This window comes from Lepidochelys kempii, chromosome 3 (genome assembly GCF_965140285.1).
Source record: "Lepidochelys kempii isolate rLepKem1 chromosome 3, rLepKem1.hap1, whole genome shotgun sequence".
Taxonomy (NCBI): domain Eukaryota; kingdom Metazoa; phylum Chordata; order Testudines; family Cheloniidae; genus Lepidochelys; species Lepidochelys kempii.
The window spans coordinates 162617545-162632805 of record NC_136382.1 but is presented as its reverse complement, the minus strand read 5'-3'; the positions used below and the strand labels follow the sequence as shown (position 1 = coordinate 162632805).

Below are 15261 nucleotides of genomic sequence, written 5' to 3'. Positions count from 1 at the left end.
GGACAAACTAATTCTTTTATCATGCCCATTTCATAATATATACATACCTCCAGGGCATAAAAGAAACCAGTGAAAGGACTGGAGCCTACAGTAATGTACTGAGACATAGTAGGTGGGCTATTCTTTATAGCTGCATTATAACCACCTATATTGGAGGCAGTCTTCATTTGATCAAAAGGAGACAGAGTCATGATACCTAATACAGAAAAAAAAATACTTAAATTCATGTAAACTCAATACAAATGGGCATTTCAGGCTCTTCAATTCTAAGTCTACCCATGCATCCCTGGCCGAACAGTCATAACTCTAGAAAAATACAAGCCCCAACTTCACTGACATCTGGTTCTTGCACACTATATATAGCTGTATTATTGGATATCTAAAACTGATTATACAGTTTAGTAAGAAAGCCACATACCAAGATTTGGAATCAACTGACCATTTTTATTCCAAACAAACCCAGTAGATGCAACAAAAAAACCTACTTGTGATTTGTTTTAATTTTAAAAGTCTCCGTTTTTATTTTTTGTTTTCAAGGGGGAGTGTGATGATGGGGACCATTTCCTCTTCCTGATCAGAGGAGTGAGACCTGTCCCGGTGACAACAGCAGGGGAAGGAAGCTCAAATATCAAAGAGGGCAGCATTTGACAAGTTACTTGGCTAACCGGAACAGCATAATACACCCCATGTGTCCCACCTGGCATACATGTCACCAGATACCCACATGCCCTTCTTCCTCACAGGCACTCACAGCCCACCTCTCTCCTTCCTTTCTCCAAAGACAAGTAGAGGGGGCCTGGTCTGCCTCCCTCAACTATCTGCCTGTCTGTGATGGAGGCCTGGGGACAAGCAAACATCCTCATATCCCCAGAAAGCCATAGTGTGGAAAGAGAATAGAGGCCTGCTATGTCACCTCTGGAAATAAGTCAGCTGAACCTTTAAGTTTCCTGCTCCCTCTGCTGCAGGCAAGGTCTTTATCCTTCCTGCCAGACAGTCCTTTAATCCACCACATAGGAGTCTGACCCAATCTCACTCAAACTAAGTATTAGGCTGCCCCCTTCCAAAAGAGAGAGGAAGACCAGAGACTATACACAGCCACTATTTCCTCATTCCTTCTAATGGGAGAATCAAAGCCTTCTGATGCTCTTAAACTCATCCTTTAACCTTCTTCTGCTAAGCTCTATGCGTTTCCATCCAAATGTTACCATAGAGCAATACTCCAACATGCACGGTAATCCCTTAGTCTGACAGCACTGACAAAAGAGGTCTCATCCAGTTGAATGTCTGAAGATAAATGGTAATGCTTACCCACACTGGCATGGTCAACTATGGTGTCCACATCCTGCAAACCCCACTTCTTATAGGCTAATGGTGGGGGTTGTATGTTCTCATTGCCTGATGCTGCGGCTGCCAATTTGTTATAAAAAATGAGACATAAGTAAAAAGCTATTAGTTCATGTCAGCTTAAATATTGTATCATGTCAGCTCATGGTACAATGCTTTATATAATCAGTTACAACACAGTGAACACTGAGGGAAATGCCAGTGGAAAATCATTTTGTATTGTGATTAATAAGACATTACATACGATAACTTTACCTATAGGTTTTCATAGAAGCATTGTCAGACTTTTTTGTACAGTACATTAAAGGACATGCTGTGCAAAATTAGAATATGACCATTTTTTCCATTTTGCTGAAATTAAGACATTTAATAAAATTTAGGGAGCAAAATTTTGTTCACAACATCCAGCTATATTTGTAAAGTCCAAAATAAATTAATGGAGATAATTTATCTTATCAGTTATTTATGGTTGAATAAATGGTTTCTGCATCAGTTCCAGAATATTGGTCCTTCTCCTGGTAGTGAGTGTCATTACGGGAGACAATCTTGTGCCAAACATAAGTAAGCAGGTCCTGCAAAGATCCACATTCACAGGATATGCGACAGTATGCTTTATTATACTTGAGTTGCTAGCAATGCTCCCATCTCAACCTGTCTGCAAACTTAGGACAACGCATATGCAAGGGATTAGCACGTGAAAGATACTGGAGTGCTTTTATTGCAAGCATTAAAGTGCAGCTAGTTCTAATTGCTCTCATTTGTGACGAGTGATAATTCCTCAGACAGTAATAGTAAGGCTATGCTTTGGTGGTAGGAGTGGCTATAGCTAGAATTATGGTCTATGCCTTGGCAGGTGGGACACAGTATAAAAAGGAACACCCGTCCTCAGTGTAGTTCTGCACAAAGGTCTCAAGGGGTGTCTGTGGGGCCATTAGGGCGACTGACTGAATTGGCACCTGACCTTGTTCAATGACTCTCTTGGTTCTTAGCTGAGGGGATGGGAGCCTTCACTCTTCCTTGCCCTGCATGGACATACTCTCCTCTCCTGGGCCCCAGAGGAATCAGCCCTCTCCCTGCACAGTGTCAGCCTTAACCTAACAGCGCTGTTGGCCCCACAATTCCTGATGCTCCCATGCTGGCAGCTCCATTAGGGTTCCTCTCTATTCCTGGCCTAACAATGTGCCCATTCCGTGTCACTGGTTCCTGGCAGAGATTGAGAACAGGCAACAGAGAGTTGGAGCACAGCAAGAGGCAAAATCAGGACTCAGTGCAAGCTTTTGATTAAGCCCATCTCCCAGAAGTGAGAAACCCTCCCTTCACCCAGCACACCATTACTTGATGGTTCTCCTTAACCCCAGGAAACTGACCAGTTCCCAAGGTGCAGCACACTTGGATTAGCCAGCATCCCAAGGATATAAGAAAAGAAATCAAGGTAAGCAGCAGGGCAGGTTGTCAAAAAGATTGAAAAAGAGTACGCATTTTTCCTTCACAGAAAGAGCTAAAACAGCCCTCAGGATTTTTCATATCTTAGCCCTGATCTACACTGGGGGGGGGGGGGGGGGAATCGATCTAAGTTACGCAAGTTCAGCTACATGCATAACATAGCTGAAGTCGATGTACTTAGATCGACTTACCGTGGTGTCTCCACCACGGAGTCGACTGCTGCTGCTCCCCCGTCAACTCTGCTTGTGCCTCTTGAGGTGCTGGAGTATAGGCGGGCGAGCGCTCGGGGGTCGATTTATCGCATCTAGACTAGACTCGATAAATCGATCCCCGCTGGATCGATCGCTGCCCGCCGATCCGGCGGGTAGCGAAGACATACCCTTAAAAGTGTAAGGATATCAACCATTAAAATATGAAGAGCATCTGCCCACAGCAGAATCACTTATGACAGCAGTACTTTTCAAAACCTTTCATAAAAAGAAACACACTCAACTAAAACAAAAATCACTAAGTGATCACTGTGCTGACCCCTCTAGACATTGATAAGGTGCATCTAAGATGGCTGCGTACTAGCAAGTCAAATCTTCTCCAGTCAACATCCTCAAGCAAGCTGTGTTCTGAGGAAGTGCATTTCTCAAAAATATTTTCCTTCACATAACTATAAGCTGTATAAAACTGACAAACCATATTGGCTTCAACTCCAGTCTGATATAATTAACATGAATTTTAAATGATTTTGTATTAACATACAATGTAACAAACAGACTTCTGTAAGTACAGGCAGTCCTCGGACTTATGACACAATCGGTTCCTGAAAATTGTGTCACAAGTCGAAACATCGTAACTCAGAACCGCAATCCACTCCATTGCAGGACTGAGCGCCGTAAATTCAAAACCAATTGTCGTAAGTCGAATCAGGGTGTCAATTCAGAAACGTCGTAAGTCGGTCGTAAAGTCGAGGACTGCCTGTACAAGTACTACTGTAGGTCACAGCAATAGACAGCTTCTATCAGAGACGTACCTCTTGCTACCTGATTACGACAAGCACGAAGGGACTGAAAGAGGCTGAAACCATCAATTGTCACAACTGCTGCTGGATACAGGATACTCAGTTCTTCATTCTTTATTAAAAACAATGAGGTAAAGGAGACAATCACTTTCACCATCATTATGTCAACTTAGCACTTCTCCTCTCTGAAGGAAAGCTTTGTAAATAATACAAGGTAACAAGTGTTTTGTCTGAACAGTTCATTTCTAACAGACTCTGCACAATGGAATATCATGCAGCAACAAAGAAAAGTTTAAAGAACCATCCGACATATCAGCATACAATTAACAATTATTCAAATACAAACGCAGTTCTGTATTTACAGTCTACATTTTGTCTGCTTTCACTGAACTTCATGCCCCTCATCTATTTATATTTTAAGGGTTTAAGCAGAGAACATACAAGTTGTTGCAACTCGTAAAGGTTGCCTTGGTATGGGTCTATCTAGAGTGCAAATATCAAAGGATTTATGACCCAAATCCTATATCTATAGTAGGGTCTAAATTGGCACCTGGGTCCATTTTATATACCCAAATGTCCATCTGCAAGATTTAGATGTCTTGTTAAAACCTCCATATGTCAAAATTGGGCCCACATCATGCTAAACTATCATAGAAGAACACTTGTATAAAGATAAACTTTGTAATACTTCCTAGTTTTTTTCATGTTGCAGAATGGTCGGCTTTTCCACAAAGTTGAACAAAGTTCTACAAAGATCCCTGTACAGGAAACGGCATAATAGAATGCAGATTCCTACGACTACCTCCAAAATAGTCAACTTTTTTCTTTGGAGGTATTTTTTTTTTTTTTCCCCCACTTTTCAGCTGTCTCCAGAGTAATCTTACTGAGAGATAAAAGAACATTAAGTCATCTGCTAGAGCACCGTGCAATTCTTGGAACCTGCCAAGCTGCATATTCCCCTTGAAAATCCACAAGCATACTACTACTATATTTTGCACACATAAAAGGAAAACACAGGCAACAAATGAAGCCCTCTTTTACATAAGTGATACAGTAATTCAATGTCTCTCTCAGCTTTGGGACTAAACATACGCCTCAAAAAATAAGTGGAAAGAAATACTGCTTTCCTGTCTATGTCTTTATGACTTAGCTGGTTTGAGGATTCTTCTACAATGACATATCCCTAATCTCTTGCTCAGGTCAATCTTCCACCTGTCAAAAACTATTAAATACACACTAGTGGATTCACGTAGGAAAGAAACATGCCACATACTGAAACAATACTATTTTACTTTTGAAATAGCCTGCTACACCACCTGTTCAGTGACTCCAGGATGTCTTGGAACCTCATAGGTTCTGCATTTAAGCTGCAGGACAGGATCTTCATTTAAGAGCTGTGCAAGAAGTAGGACTCCAGTCTAAGAAAGAAAGAATAACTAACATGAATATTTATTCACTAATTCACCTTTGCTTACGAAAGGCTTGCAGTACGCTCTACAGAAATAAAAGTTTACAAGTTACAGCAATACATCATTACTTTGCAACTGAACTTTGAAAGAAGACTCACCTCTGTGTAGAAACGGACGTAGCCAGAGGTAAAACCTACCACGATGCAGGTCCAGTCAGGACGGCCTGTGGAGCTCCTGTCCCATAAAAAAACAAAACAAATTAAGGGGAAAAAACTAATTTTGCTCTCAAATATACACAAATTCCATTGACTTTAAAAGGATTAGCATGCATTTATCTGAAGGCAGAAGCTTGAATTGCTAAAAAGTCTATTCTTACCTCTTTTGGCTTGCCAGTGGAATGCACAATGCACTACTTACACATTCACTGGAAACAGAAAATAAAAATATGAAGCATTCATGCCAACCAGTTTAAAATTACATACCACAATAGTTCTATACGACCCATCAGATCTTGCCAGTCTTATTAATATATTTTAATAACTTAAATATATTTTTAAAAATGTATTAAGACTCAAAAATGATTACATAAGGAGGTAAAATATTATGCAAAATACTAATACAACCATATTTGTAAAATTATACACAATTCATATTGTGAGTTAAAAGAGAGTTGCTGGGCCTTTTTATAAATCATGTATACTGTAATTTCTATTCAAAGATCCTGAAGAAAAAAATCCTAATTTCTGTTTTTTTTTCAAAATTATGTATTATTTATGCTGTGTAGCAGTCCACAGGTAAGATTAACATACTATTGGTGCAGACAGAACAATAATGCATGTAAAAAACATATTAGAAATATAGACCACCACAGGGACAGAAACAGAAACTGTTTTAGAAGTTTGAAAATGAGTTCTATTTTATGCTAGACAAGAGTCATAGTAAAAAAAAAAGGCAATAGGGTTGAAATTTGAAAGGAAAAAAGAGGCTATAAACTAATGCAGTAAATGCTTTCTGTACATCACTACTAAAAGGCAAAGACTAACAAGTCACTTTGCAGTCAAGGTAACAATGATGTACACTGCAGAAAAGGCAGACCAATCCATTAAGTGCAGAATGCAGGAAATCCATCTATGATTGCTCAAATAAGCTTGAACAACAAATAAGAAATCTGACGCTGTTTACTGAAAATTGAAGGCAAGGACATGCTATCTTTAGTTTTCAACTGACCACTAAAAATAGGTTAAGGATCATAAAGATTTTAGAGACAAATGAAAGCTAGGATCTGAACTGTCACAGTGGAGGAAGTTGCACAGAACTGTTTTAATATAGTTTTCATAGTAAGCAATCAACTAATCTGGATTTAGGATCCAGAAATTACATGATTATATCTAAAATGATTGTGAGTGCTATGACAAGGGTTCCGAATAAGAATAAATGGATTTTTGAGAAAAGCAGATAGAGGATATACAAAACAGGTTTTGAAAAGTAATTTGACTATCGGACAAAAAGATGCAGAATAAAATAGCAAGCTGCTGTGCTCATATACCACATTTCCCATTTTAAAGAACAAATGAAATGCTCTATAAAGAATAATAAGTAATAAGTAAAAAAAATGTTCAAGAGAAATATACAATTATAAAAACACATAGGATCTCTGCTGCTAAAGTTGATAGGGATTAAATGAAAAGTAAATATGGGAGAACCTTGCTAATTTTCACCTTGATCATTATAGGCCTGATCCATCTGACAAAGAGTCATTGGGTTTCACCTCGCTCCTTAGCGAAGATTTAACAGTACAGTGCTCTAGAGAGGCAAAGGCTTCACTTTGTTTGCAAAATTATTAGGGTACTTTTAGTAATATACTAAGTAGAATCAAATTATTAAAACTAAACTACAGTTGTCCAAAACAAAATAAGAAAGTACACTCTGATGCAGAACTCTGTTTTCATTATGTTTGTTCATTTAGTAATTTGCAAAAATTCCTTAGGCTGCAATGGGTCTCCCCAACCAGTGTAATTAGAAAGCATTTACTGTATAAGAATAATGAGCACCACAAACAGAAGAGCGTTTTCCAAGATATGCACACACAATTTGGGCGGGAGAAAGCAGACAACAGTCAAGGTTTCCTTGAGACTAACAGAAATCAGAGATGGCAAGAAACACACACTTTGGTTACTCATTTTCCAATATATGGACACAGATTTTATTTCCACCATTAAATAAAGCTTTAAATTTATTATGGAAACATTTAATACAAGTGAAAAGGTTCTATGAAACAGATAGCGTATCAGCCCTAGGTGACATTTCCAATGACATTCAAAGTGTAAATTCCATCTGAAACAAGTTTCTGCAGGCATAATACGTCAGCTCTATTCCCACAAGAACAGAAAGTGATTAAGGCTAGCAATTAAAAAAAGCTGAAGATATTCTAAATACAAGTTTGACACCAGTTTAAATGAATTAAATTTTATAAGATTAAGGAATTGAGTGAAACCACATATGTAAAAGCAAAGCTTAGAGAACAGAGAGGATTGCCAGTTGAGGAAAATATTGGGGAGGGGGGGTGAGGGGTGGGAAATCAGTCTTTAAGCACTATGTGTAGCTACAATAAGAGGGTTAGGTTACACTGCTATAGAATTTGGAGTCTCTCCTATTTGAAACACCTGCAAACCCTTAACTGGAGCAGTAAAGTTAGTGATCACACCTCATCTAAAGAAATACCTCCCTCAAGGGACTCTAACATACTGAAAGGGATTCTACTAATGTAAAAAGGAATAGCCTCTGTGAAACAGGCCATGTTATTTGAATAGTGGAAGGAAACAAAGAAAAGCCAGATGCATATTGTGATATTTATCAAAGATAATTCAGCTCAGATGCATGGTAGTAGCGAGTTTTTAAACAAGGTTCGTGCTTCCTACCCAAAATTTCACATGGTTTGATAAATCAACATCTCCAGCTCCCTGTTTAACCATCATACTGCACATACTGTTACTGTGACACACAGTTGCAGGTGTTGGAAAGAGCACTGAGAGGGAAAGAGCAACTCAAGAAGGTAAACCTAAGATGGTCTACTGAAATACCTGAACGATGTGATGAAAGGGGGCAACTGAAATATTTCTTGGCAGCAGAAGAGAAAGCATTAAGAAATTCTGTATTCTCTCTGGCTACTTTGGTTAGGATGACTAATTGAAATCAAAGCCAAGATATAATTGGAAGTCAAATCCAAAAGCTAGGCTTGAAGTAAAATTTTCAAAACACAAAGTAACTTAGGAGCCCAAATCTCATTTTCAAAAGTAGCTTAGGCACTCAGGCCACTTACCATGAACCTTCAAGATCAGAAGTAGGAGGACAACAAATGCAACATGTCCACAGCATCTTGGGGGAAGAAGGGCTTTACATCATATGAGTGATGCTCTATGCCTGTGACTTGAAGTGTTTAAGTATTGGTGTGATGGTATGAAAATGGGGAGGGGATCCTTACAGACTACTTCTGTCTGCAGCCCCAGCACATCAGAATAAAAATGTTTCTCCCACACCCCGAAGAAAAATTCAATTCTACTCAGTAGATGTTCAGTTTTATTTTCTTGCTAGATTAAGGAATTACAACAGTTTTGTGACAGTCCAGATCTTTGAACAAATATTTTTATTATAATTATATGTACACCCAGTAATTTGCATATAATCACACCCTGGAATCTCACTCCCAAAAACAAGAAGTGGCTTTTGCATTTGGGCACTATTTTTAGCCACGTAACTTACTCCAGCCCAGAATTCTTAAAGTTGGAATGTATAAACAACCAATGGTGATTAAAATCATTTAGTCAGTTTCCTCTCTCCAAACTATTTGTAAAATACATTTAAGATAAAAAGAGCAAAGAACTAATTAGTAATAGTGACATTTTAATCAGATAAACTAAGAATTCAATACCTACCCTTCTTCAACATTCAGAGAGCCACTCCAACCAACAGCATATTGCATTTCCTCCTTCCCCTTGTCGCTGTATTTCCATTTTGCTGACATTAAAAAAGGCATTGTCCATAAAGAATAAGATGTTAAAAGGTAATTTGCAAAAACAACATAGTTCCATTCCTAATATTCCTCAATATAAAACGTTTACGTCAGTAACCAGTTTTAAAAAAAACCTCTTACCATAGGAAGGGAGTATGTTCTACTGATCTGAGGAGGGGACTGGGAAACACAACTTATGGATTCTTTTCTCACTTCTACCACTTAGTGAGACCTTTTGCACATCATGTCACCCCTCTTCATGCTCCTCAGTTGACTAATTTATATTTTCTTAAATGAAAACATCAACCTATTTTATTGGAGCCATAAGGCTCACTTCAAACAGTGAACTCGTCAGATGAAAAGTGCAATGAAAGTACAAAACACTATTACCTGGTATGGTTATCCACAATGAAATGAAAACCCTAGAGTTTGAGTTAACACAGAGGAAAGTGGGCAAATCTAACTAGTTCTAAAGATTTGATTTTCATAATTCCTTTAGTCACTTCATAGTAACACTGGAAATCACAACAGACTTAATTGTTTCTACAAATAGAAACATTTTCCAAACAGAGTTAGCCAAGAGTAAAAATCACAGCACTAGATACAATACAGTACATCATGTGCTATCTATATGCCACCTAAAAACTGACAAATTAGAACAAATGCCACCCAATGGTTCAGAGGCAGCAGCTATCTATCCACCAGGTGAGCCAAAGGATAACTTCCTTATGCATGAACCAGTAGGAGCTCTGTTAAACTTCAATTAGCTGGAAGGTGTTCTTACAGGCATCGTGCATTTCTGTCCTTCCATTAACTATGTGAAACTAGTAGCTAATCAATTTTTGACATGCATGATTTTGCGGGGAACAACAAATATGGGCTGATGACTCTAAGAAAATGCAATCATTCCAATTTTCAGAAATCTCAGTTTCTGCAGCATTTAGTTACAAGTTATTATCCCACCATACTGGCAATGACACATTCTGCTGCACGGATATAGTTTTTAAGTCAAAGTAAAAAGCTTGTAAAAACACCACCAAGAGTTCAGGTCAGTTTAGCTAAAGCCTTTTCTCTGGGAAAAATTAAACAAAAGAAAAACACAAAAATTAACACTAAACATAAACATAAAATTAATACAGCCCAGAGATTTTGTCCAGAAAGCATAATTAATTGTAACATCTGCAAGCAAAACTACAGGAGATAAGATAGTTATGGTGTATATATTATCAAATTATGCCTGTTAAAATGACTCAGACCTACAAAAAACAAAGGACCTGAGAGAAGGCTGAAACTTCAGATTTGCCATATCTGCTTGTGCCTAGTTAATACATCACATGTATTACATAAAATAGTCCACCATACTAAAATCCCTGAATATAGGGATTTATGATAAGAACTGCAATTGTTCACTAATTTAAGTACTGGGCCATAAGTAAAAAATGTGCATTACATACTTACGCACTAAAAAAACAGCTTTCTGCTCACGAGCTATTACCATCAGATCATTTGCTGGTGATAAGGATAACACACAGTCTTGAAGCCAGTAACTTGTCTGTGTCTTGCAAGCAGATTCTTCTTCTTCTTCTTCTTCCTGTATGCACAGTTTTAGTTAGTGTAGGCAATGATTTTCAAAGGTGTTTGTTGGTTTGTTTGTTTTTAAAACCACACATATGCCTTGCTTGCTCTCTCTCAAAACTAATCTAGTACTCAATGCCCAGACACCAGTTTAACTATGGTATAAACTTGCAGAACAGCACAAGTCAGGTTTATCTACTTTACAATAATTCTTTTAGCATATTAACAAAATAGCACATAAAGGAGAATTAGTTGGCTATTTGGATTCTCAAAGCCATGTCTCTCACCAAAGACAATTAAGGACCCTAACAGACATGGAATGAGAGTTAAAGTACTATCATGGACTAGAAACCGGGAGGGAGGGAGGGAGTGGGAGGGGAAGAGGGAGAGGGAGAGGGAGAGGGAGAGTGAGAGAGGATAAAGTAGTCAGTTTTCAACATGAAAGGAGTTGCCCCAAGGTAACGCCACTGTTTGGAAAATATATTTACTTACAAAGAACTAAATTCAGGTTATTGCACTCAACAATCCTGCTCTCCCTGTGCCTTTACAGATTATGGGGCTTCAGAAACCAAACTCAAATGTGAGAAACACCAAAAAGTGTCCCACACATGTACCCAAAAATGTTATCGTTGAAGAACAGCTCCCAAATCACAACCCTGCAAAAAGTAGGAAACGTAGTTACACGGTACTGCTTCACACAGCAATGGCAGTAAGAACTGGGAATTAGGCCTAGTCAAAAAAAATTTCCATCCAACCTGTTTTTAACAGAAAACTAGGTTTTCAACTAAAAGTTTTCCATAAAAAGTGTGTGTTTTCAGAGGAAAATTTTGTTTTGTTTTGTTTTATTGAAAAATCAAATGCCCGCAAAACAAATGTCTTTGGTTTCTGGACAACATTTTTCAGTTTTCAAATTTCTGGTGCAAATCAAAATTTTCTGTGAAAAATTGAGATTAAAATTGTTTTGTTTTTATCAAAGTTATCGGGGGTGGGGGAGGGGGATTTTAGCTGTGCCCACACTCCCAATACAGTTTTAAAATGTTGACACCATGAAAAATAAAGAAAACAAGAATGGTATAGAGAAAGGGGAGCACACAGCAGCGCTGCCATGGGAAGAGAGAATGGGGGAATAGAAAGAGCCTGTTGCATCAGGGGAGAATGATGGCATACACAGAATCCCTAGCATGAGAGAGGGGAGGGGAGGGGTTGCAGGGAGCCCCTGAAACAGGTGGTGATGGGAGGATGGAATACAAAGAGTTGGGTGGGGGCAAACAAAGGAATACATGGAGCCTTGGGTATGTGCATTGAGCTTGACCTGCAGAAGAAATTAAGCGTACGATCCTCCAGTTACAATGCTATCACTGATTACTATGAATTCCTTCTGCATCCTGCCTCACAGAAGCAGGACAGTTCAAATATATACTCTGCTCCGCCCAGTCTCTACCTAAAACTGAGTTTTTGACCTAGGACTCCCGTGTAGACAAATATGCTGTTCTACCAACTTAAGCTTAAAATCAGTTACTGTTTCTACATAATATTTTTGGAACTGCTGGGAAGGAAGTGGTTTAGAAGAACAAAGAGATGGAGTGCAAATAGCAATATACAGATATGCAAAAAGCTACATACAAACTGCTCACCTGCCAAAAAATCAGTGTTAACAAGAGTGCGCACACTGTACCAGTACTCATTCGTATACTTTTGAGCAGTTGAAACATATGTTTTGAATGCATCGAGTTTTACATTTGTTTGAAAAGGTTCCCCCGCACCTCAAGTTAGCCAGCCCAGTCAAATTAAGACCAGTCTAGAATGAGATCTCCTACTTTTCCCCAATTTTTGTAATATTAGTCTTTAGATGTTAAGACTTGTTCAATTTCTTTTAATCACACACACACACACTGTATTTACATCTACCTAGGATGTTCAGATCTCCCGTAATACATTTGTGTTTTTATTAATTTCTAATGTAACCAGCGGAAAACAGAATTATTTCAAAATTTTCAGAAAAAAAACCCAGATATCCTCAAATACAGACTCACGTGACCAGAAGATAGGTACTTTTGTTAAATGATTTAAATGACAACAAGAATGGAGATAATTTACAAAATCTCTGTATTGTATAAATGGCGAATAGGAATATAAGAAAAGTAATTTAATTCTACAGCCGTGAGTGCCATGCAACTTTTCACGCTAAATCCCTATGATTTCAACTTCAGTAGGAGTTTTTTGTCTCTCTTTATTCTTTGCCAGTCCAGCAGATGGTAGACTGCAGTAACTTACACATCCTATTGATGGCTAGCCTCTGCACCTAGCCAGTTGTAAAATGTCAATTATCTGACGCTTCCATGTATCAATGTCATTGCATATGTCCCCATATACTGTAATGGTGCTAGTAAATTCCTCTACAGTTTAGGGAGTAACAGTGGACAGGCTGACAAATATGAATGACTTCACTTCCTCTGTATACTTATACAAAATATGTACCTATCCATCAATTACCTGTTTGATCTGTATTGTATATGCACACCTGCAAGCCCTCTAACACTTATCTATACCAAGGAAGAATGTGGAACAAAAGGAATTGAAGATGAGAAAGAGGTTTCTCCCTTTGCTGCCCATCATCAACCTGATTATCCTTGTCCTTGATGAGACAAGAGAAACAGATTCATTGCTCCAGTAAGAAAGCAATTTCTAGAACTATAGAATAAGGCTCTGATCTTGCAACTTACATTGCAGACACATGCAGGGGTCCAGCTACAAAGAGTCATCAATTTCAATAAGAAGCCACCTGCAGTTAGTTGCAGAATTAGGGCCCAGTCTATCTATCCAGGTATTCTACTTTACACCCCCCACTATTAGACTGACTAAATAGTAGCAAGTTGCAGCCATTTTTCAAGCCCTTGCAAGACGGCCACAAAGCTTTTTAATACACCCAAGAAAGAACTTTGACTAATTCTTCCTCTTAGAACAAAGCACAGTTTGAATAACAAGGAAAGTTTATCATGTGTAAAATAAACCCTTTGTACAGAAAGCCAAAGATAATTAGTGTGGTTAAGGCTATTTTTAATCCCAAAGAACTTTTCAAATTCAAGCCCTGGACAACAAAAGAAGAGAATTCTAGTTTTAGGGTTGGAGGTTGTTTCCTGTTTTCCCTCCCTCCCTCTTTAGAAACACACACACACCCACCCACCCTTTGGAAAGTGTTTTTTTTAATCTTTCCCTCTTTTGCCCCTAGATAGTGCTGCTCCCTGGCAGCAGCTGCATGACACAGGGGTTTCTTTCACTGCAAATAAAAACCCACAGCACTGAGTCTCAGAGCCCAGGTCAACTGACTCATACTCGTGGGGTTTGTGCTGTGGGGTGAAAAACAGCAGTATAGACATTCGTGCTTGGGCTGGAGCCCAGGCTTTGAAACCCAGTGGGTGGGGAGGGTCAGCTGACCCAGGCTCTGAGACTCGGTGCTGTGGTTTTATTTTGCAGTGTAGATATATCCAAATATGAGATACTACCTGGAGGTTGGGGCCCAATAGCTACAGGTGTGATCTGCAACAGCTGAAGAGACAATCTGATACCTGATTACACCCTCACACCCCCTGCTTTATGAGGAAAATCAAGACTCTGGCAAAGCTGGTGAGCCAATAGGAAGTTATGGGGGCAGAGGGATGAGGCCCACAGAAGGAGAGTTAATGTTGGAGTAAGCAGCCCCCCATTTATCATGGAGGGCTAGGTAGGATTTGAGTGGAAGCTACCAGCAGAGCAATGAGGCCATGAGGGCAAGTTGGTGAGTGGAGAGAGGAAGAACATTTCAAGGAGGACACCAGGGAGGAAGAGAATGGTAATGTACCCCATCAAGTCATCTCTGACCAGCTCTGCTCCTTTCCTCTCCCACTGCCCTCTGTTCATTTCCCCTTCCTAGGTTTCACGGGCATTTCATTGCCTACTCAGCAACATCCATCCCCTCCCAGCTCCAGAGTTCTTCTAGGAGCTGACCTACCCTGAAGTCTTTGTCTGCTATGCTTCCCTCTAGATAACCCTCCGTAATAACTAAACTAGCTGATGAAGCTGCAGCCCCCAGGTGTGGATGCCTCCCATGCAGGAGTGAACCAAAAGTGGCAAATTATCTTCCATAAACCAACTATCAAACAAACCAAACAAAAGATACTCTCGTTGACTTACCTTACTCCTCTCGTTCCAGTGGAGTACCAGAGTTGACTGGAGAGCACTCTGCGGTTGATTTAGCTGGTCTTCACTAGACCTGCTAAATTGACACCCACTGCATCAATCGCAGAAGCGTCGATCTCTGGTAAGTGTAGACATGGCCCTAGTATCTCACCCTCTAAAATGGATTGTTCGTCTGTTCTCTCAAGGGAGGCAGAGAAAGGTTAACCTGGAACTTTCAGTCTACATACAGGTCTAGGGCAAAGAGACATCTGCAATTTTCCCCCAGAGCAGTGCAACAGAAGTACTTGTGGGCACAC

At 39.3% G+C, this 15261-nt stretch overlaps 2 protein-coding genes across 6 annotated transcripts in view; one reads left to right on the top strand and one right to left on the bottom strand.

Annotated features, from left to right (window-relative positions):
• IARS2 (isoleucyl-tRNA synthetase 2, mitochondrial) overlaps positions 1 to 1050 on the top strand; it is an 88544-nt gene extending 87494 nt beyond the window's left edge. The window contains exon 25 of the transcript XR_012158229.2: positions 538 to 1050. The gene's annotated coding sequence lies outside the window, so the exon portion shown is untranslated. The remainder of the gene's footprint in view (positions 1 to 537) is intronic.
• Positions 1 to 15261, bottom strand: part of RAB3GAP2 (RAB3 GTPase activating non-catalytic protein subunit 2) — a 72030-nt gene that overhangs the window by 35647 nt on the left and 21122 nt on the right. For 3 of the 5 annotated variants that reach the window (XM_073338849.2, XM_073338851.2, XM_073338850.2), the window contains exons 3-10: positions 10673 to 10805; positions 9138 to 9219; positions 5582 to 5629; positions 5364 to 5439; positions 5113 to 5214; positions 3809 to 3908; positions 1309 to 1407; positions 48 to 196 (exon numbers count right to left, since the gene is read on the bottom strand). In XM_073338849.2, coding sequence (XP_073194950.2) covers positions 48 to 196; positions 1309 to 1407; positions 3809 to 3908; positions 5113 to 5214; positions 5364 to 5439; positions 5582 to 5629; positions 9138 to 9219; positions 10673 to 10805 — 789 coding nt within the window. Of the gene's footprint in view, positions 1 to 47; positions 197 to 1308; positions 1408 to 3808; positions 3909 to 5112; positions 5215 to 5363; positions 5440 to 5581; positions 5630 to 9137; positions 9220 to 10672; positions 15042 to 15261 lie in introns of all 5 variants that reach the window. The other 2 variants (XM_078852262.1, XM_078852263.1) reach the window with 1 other exon arrangement.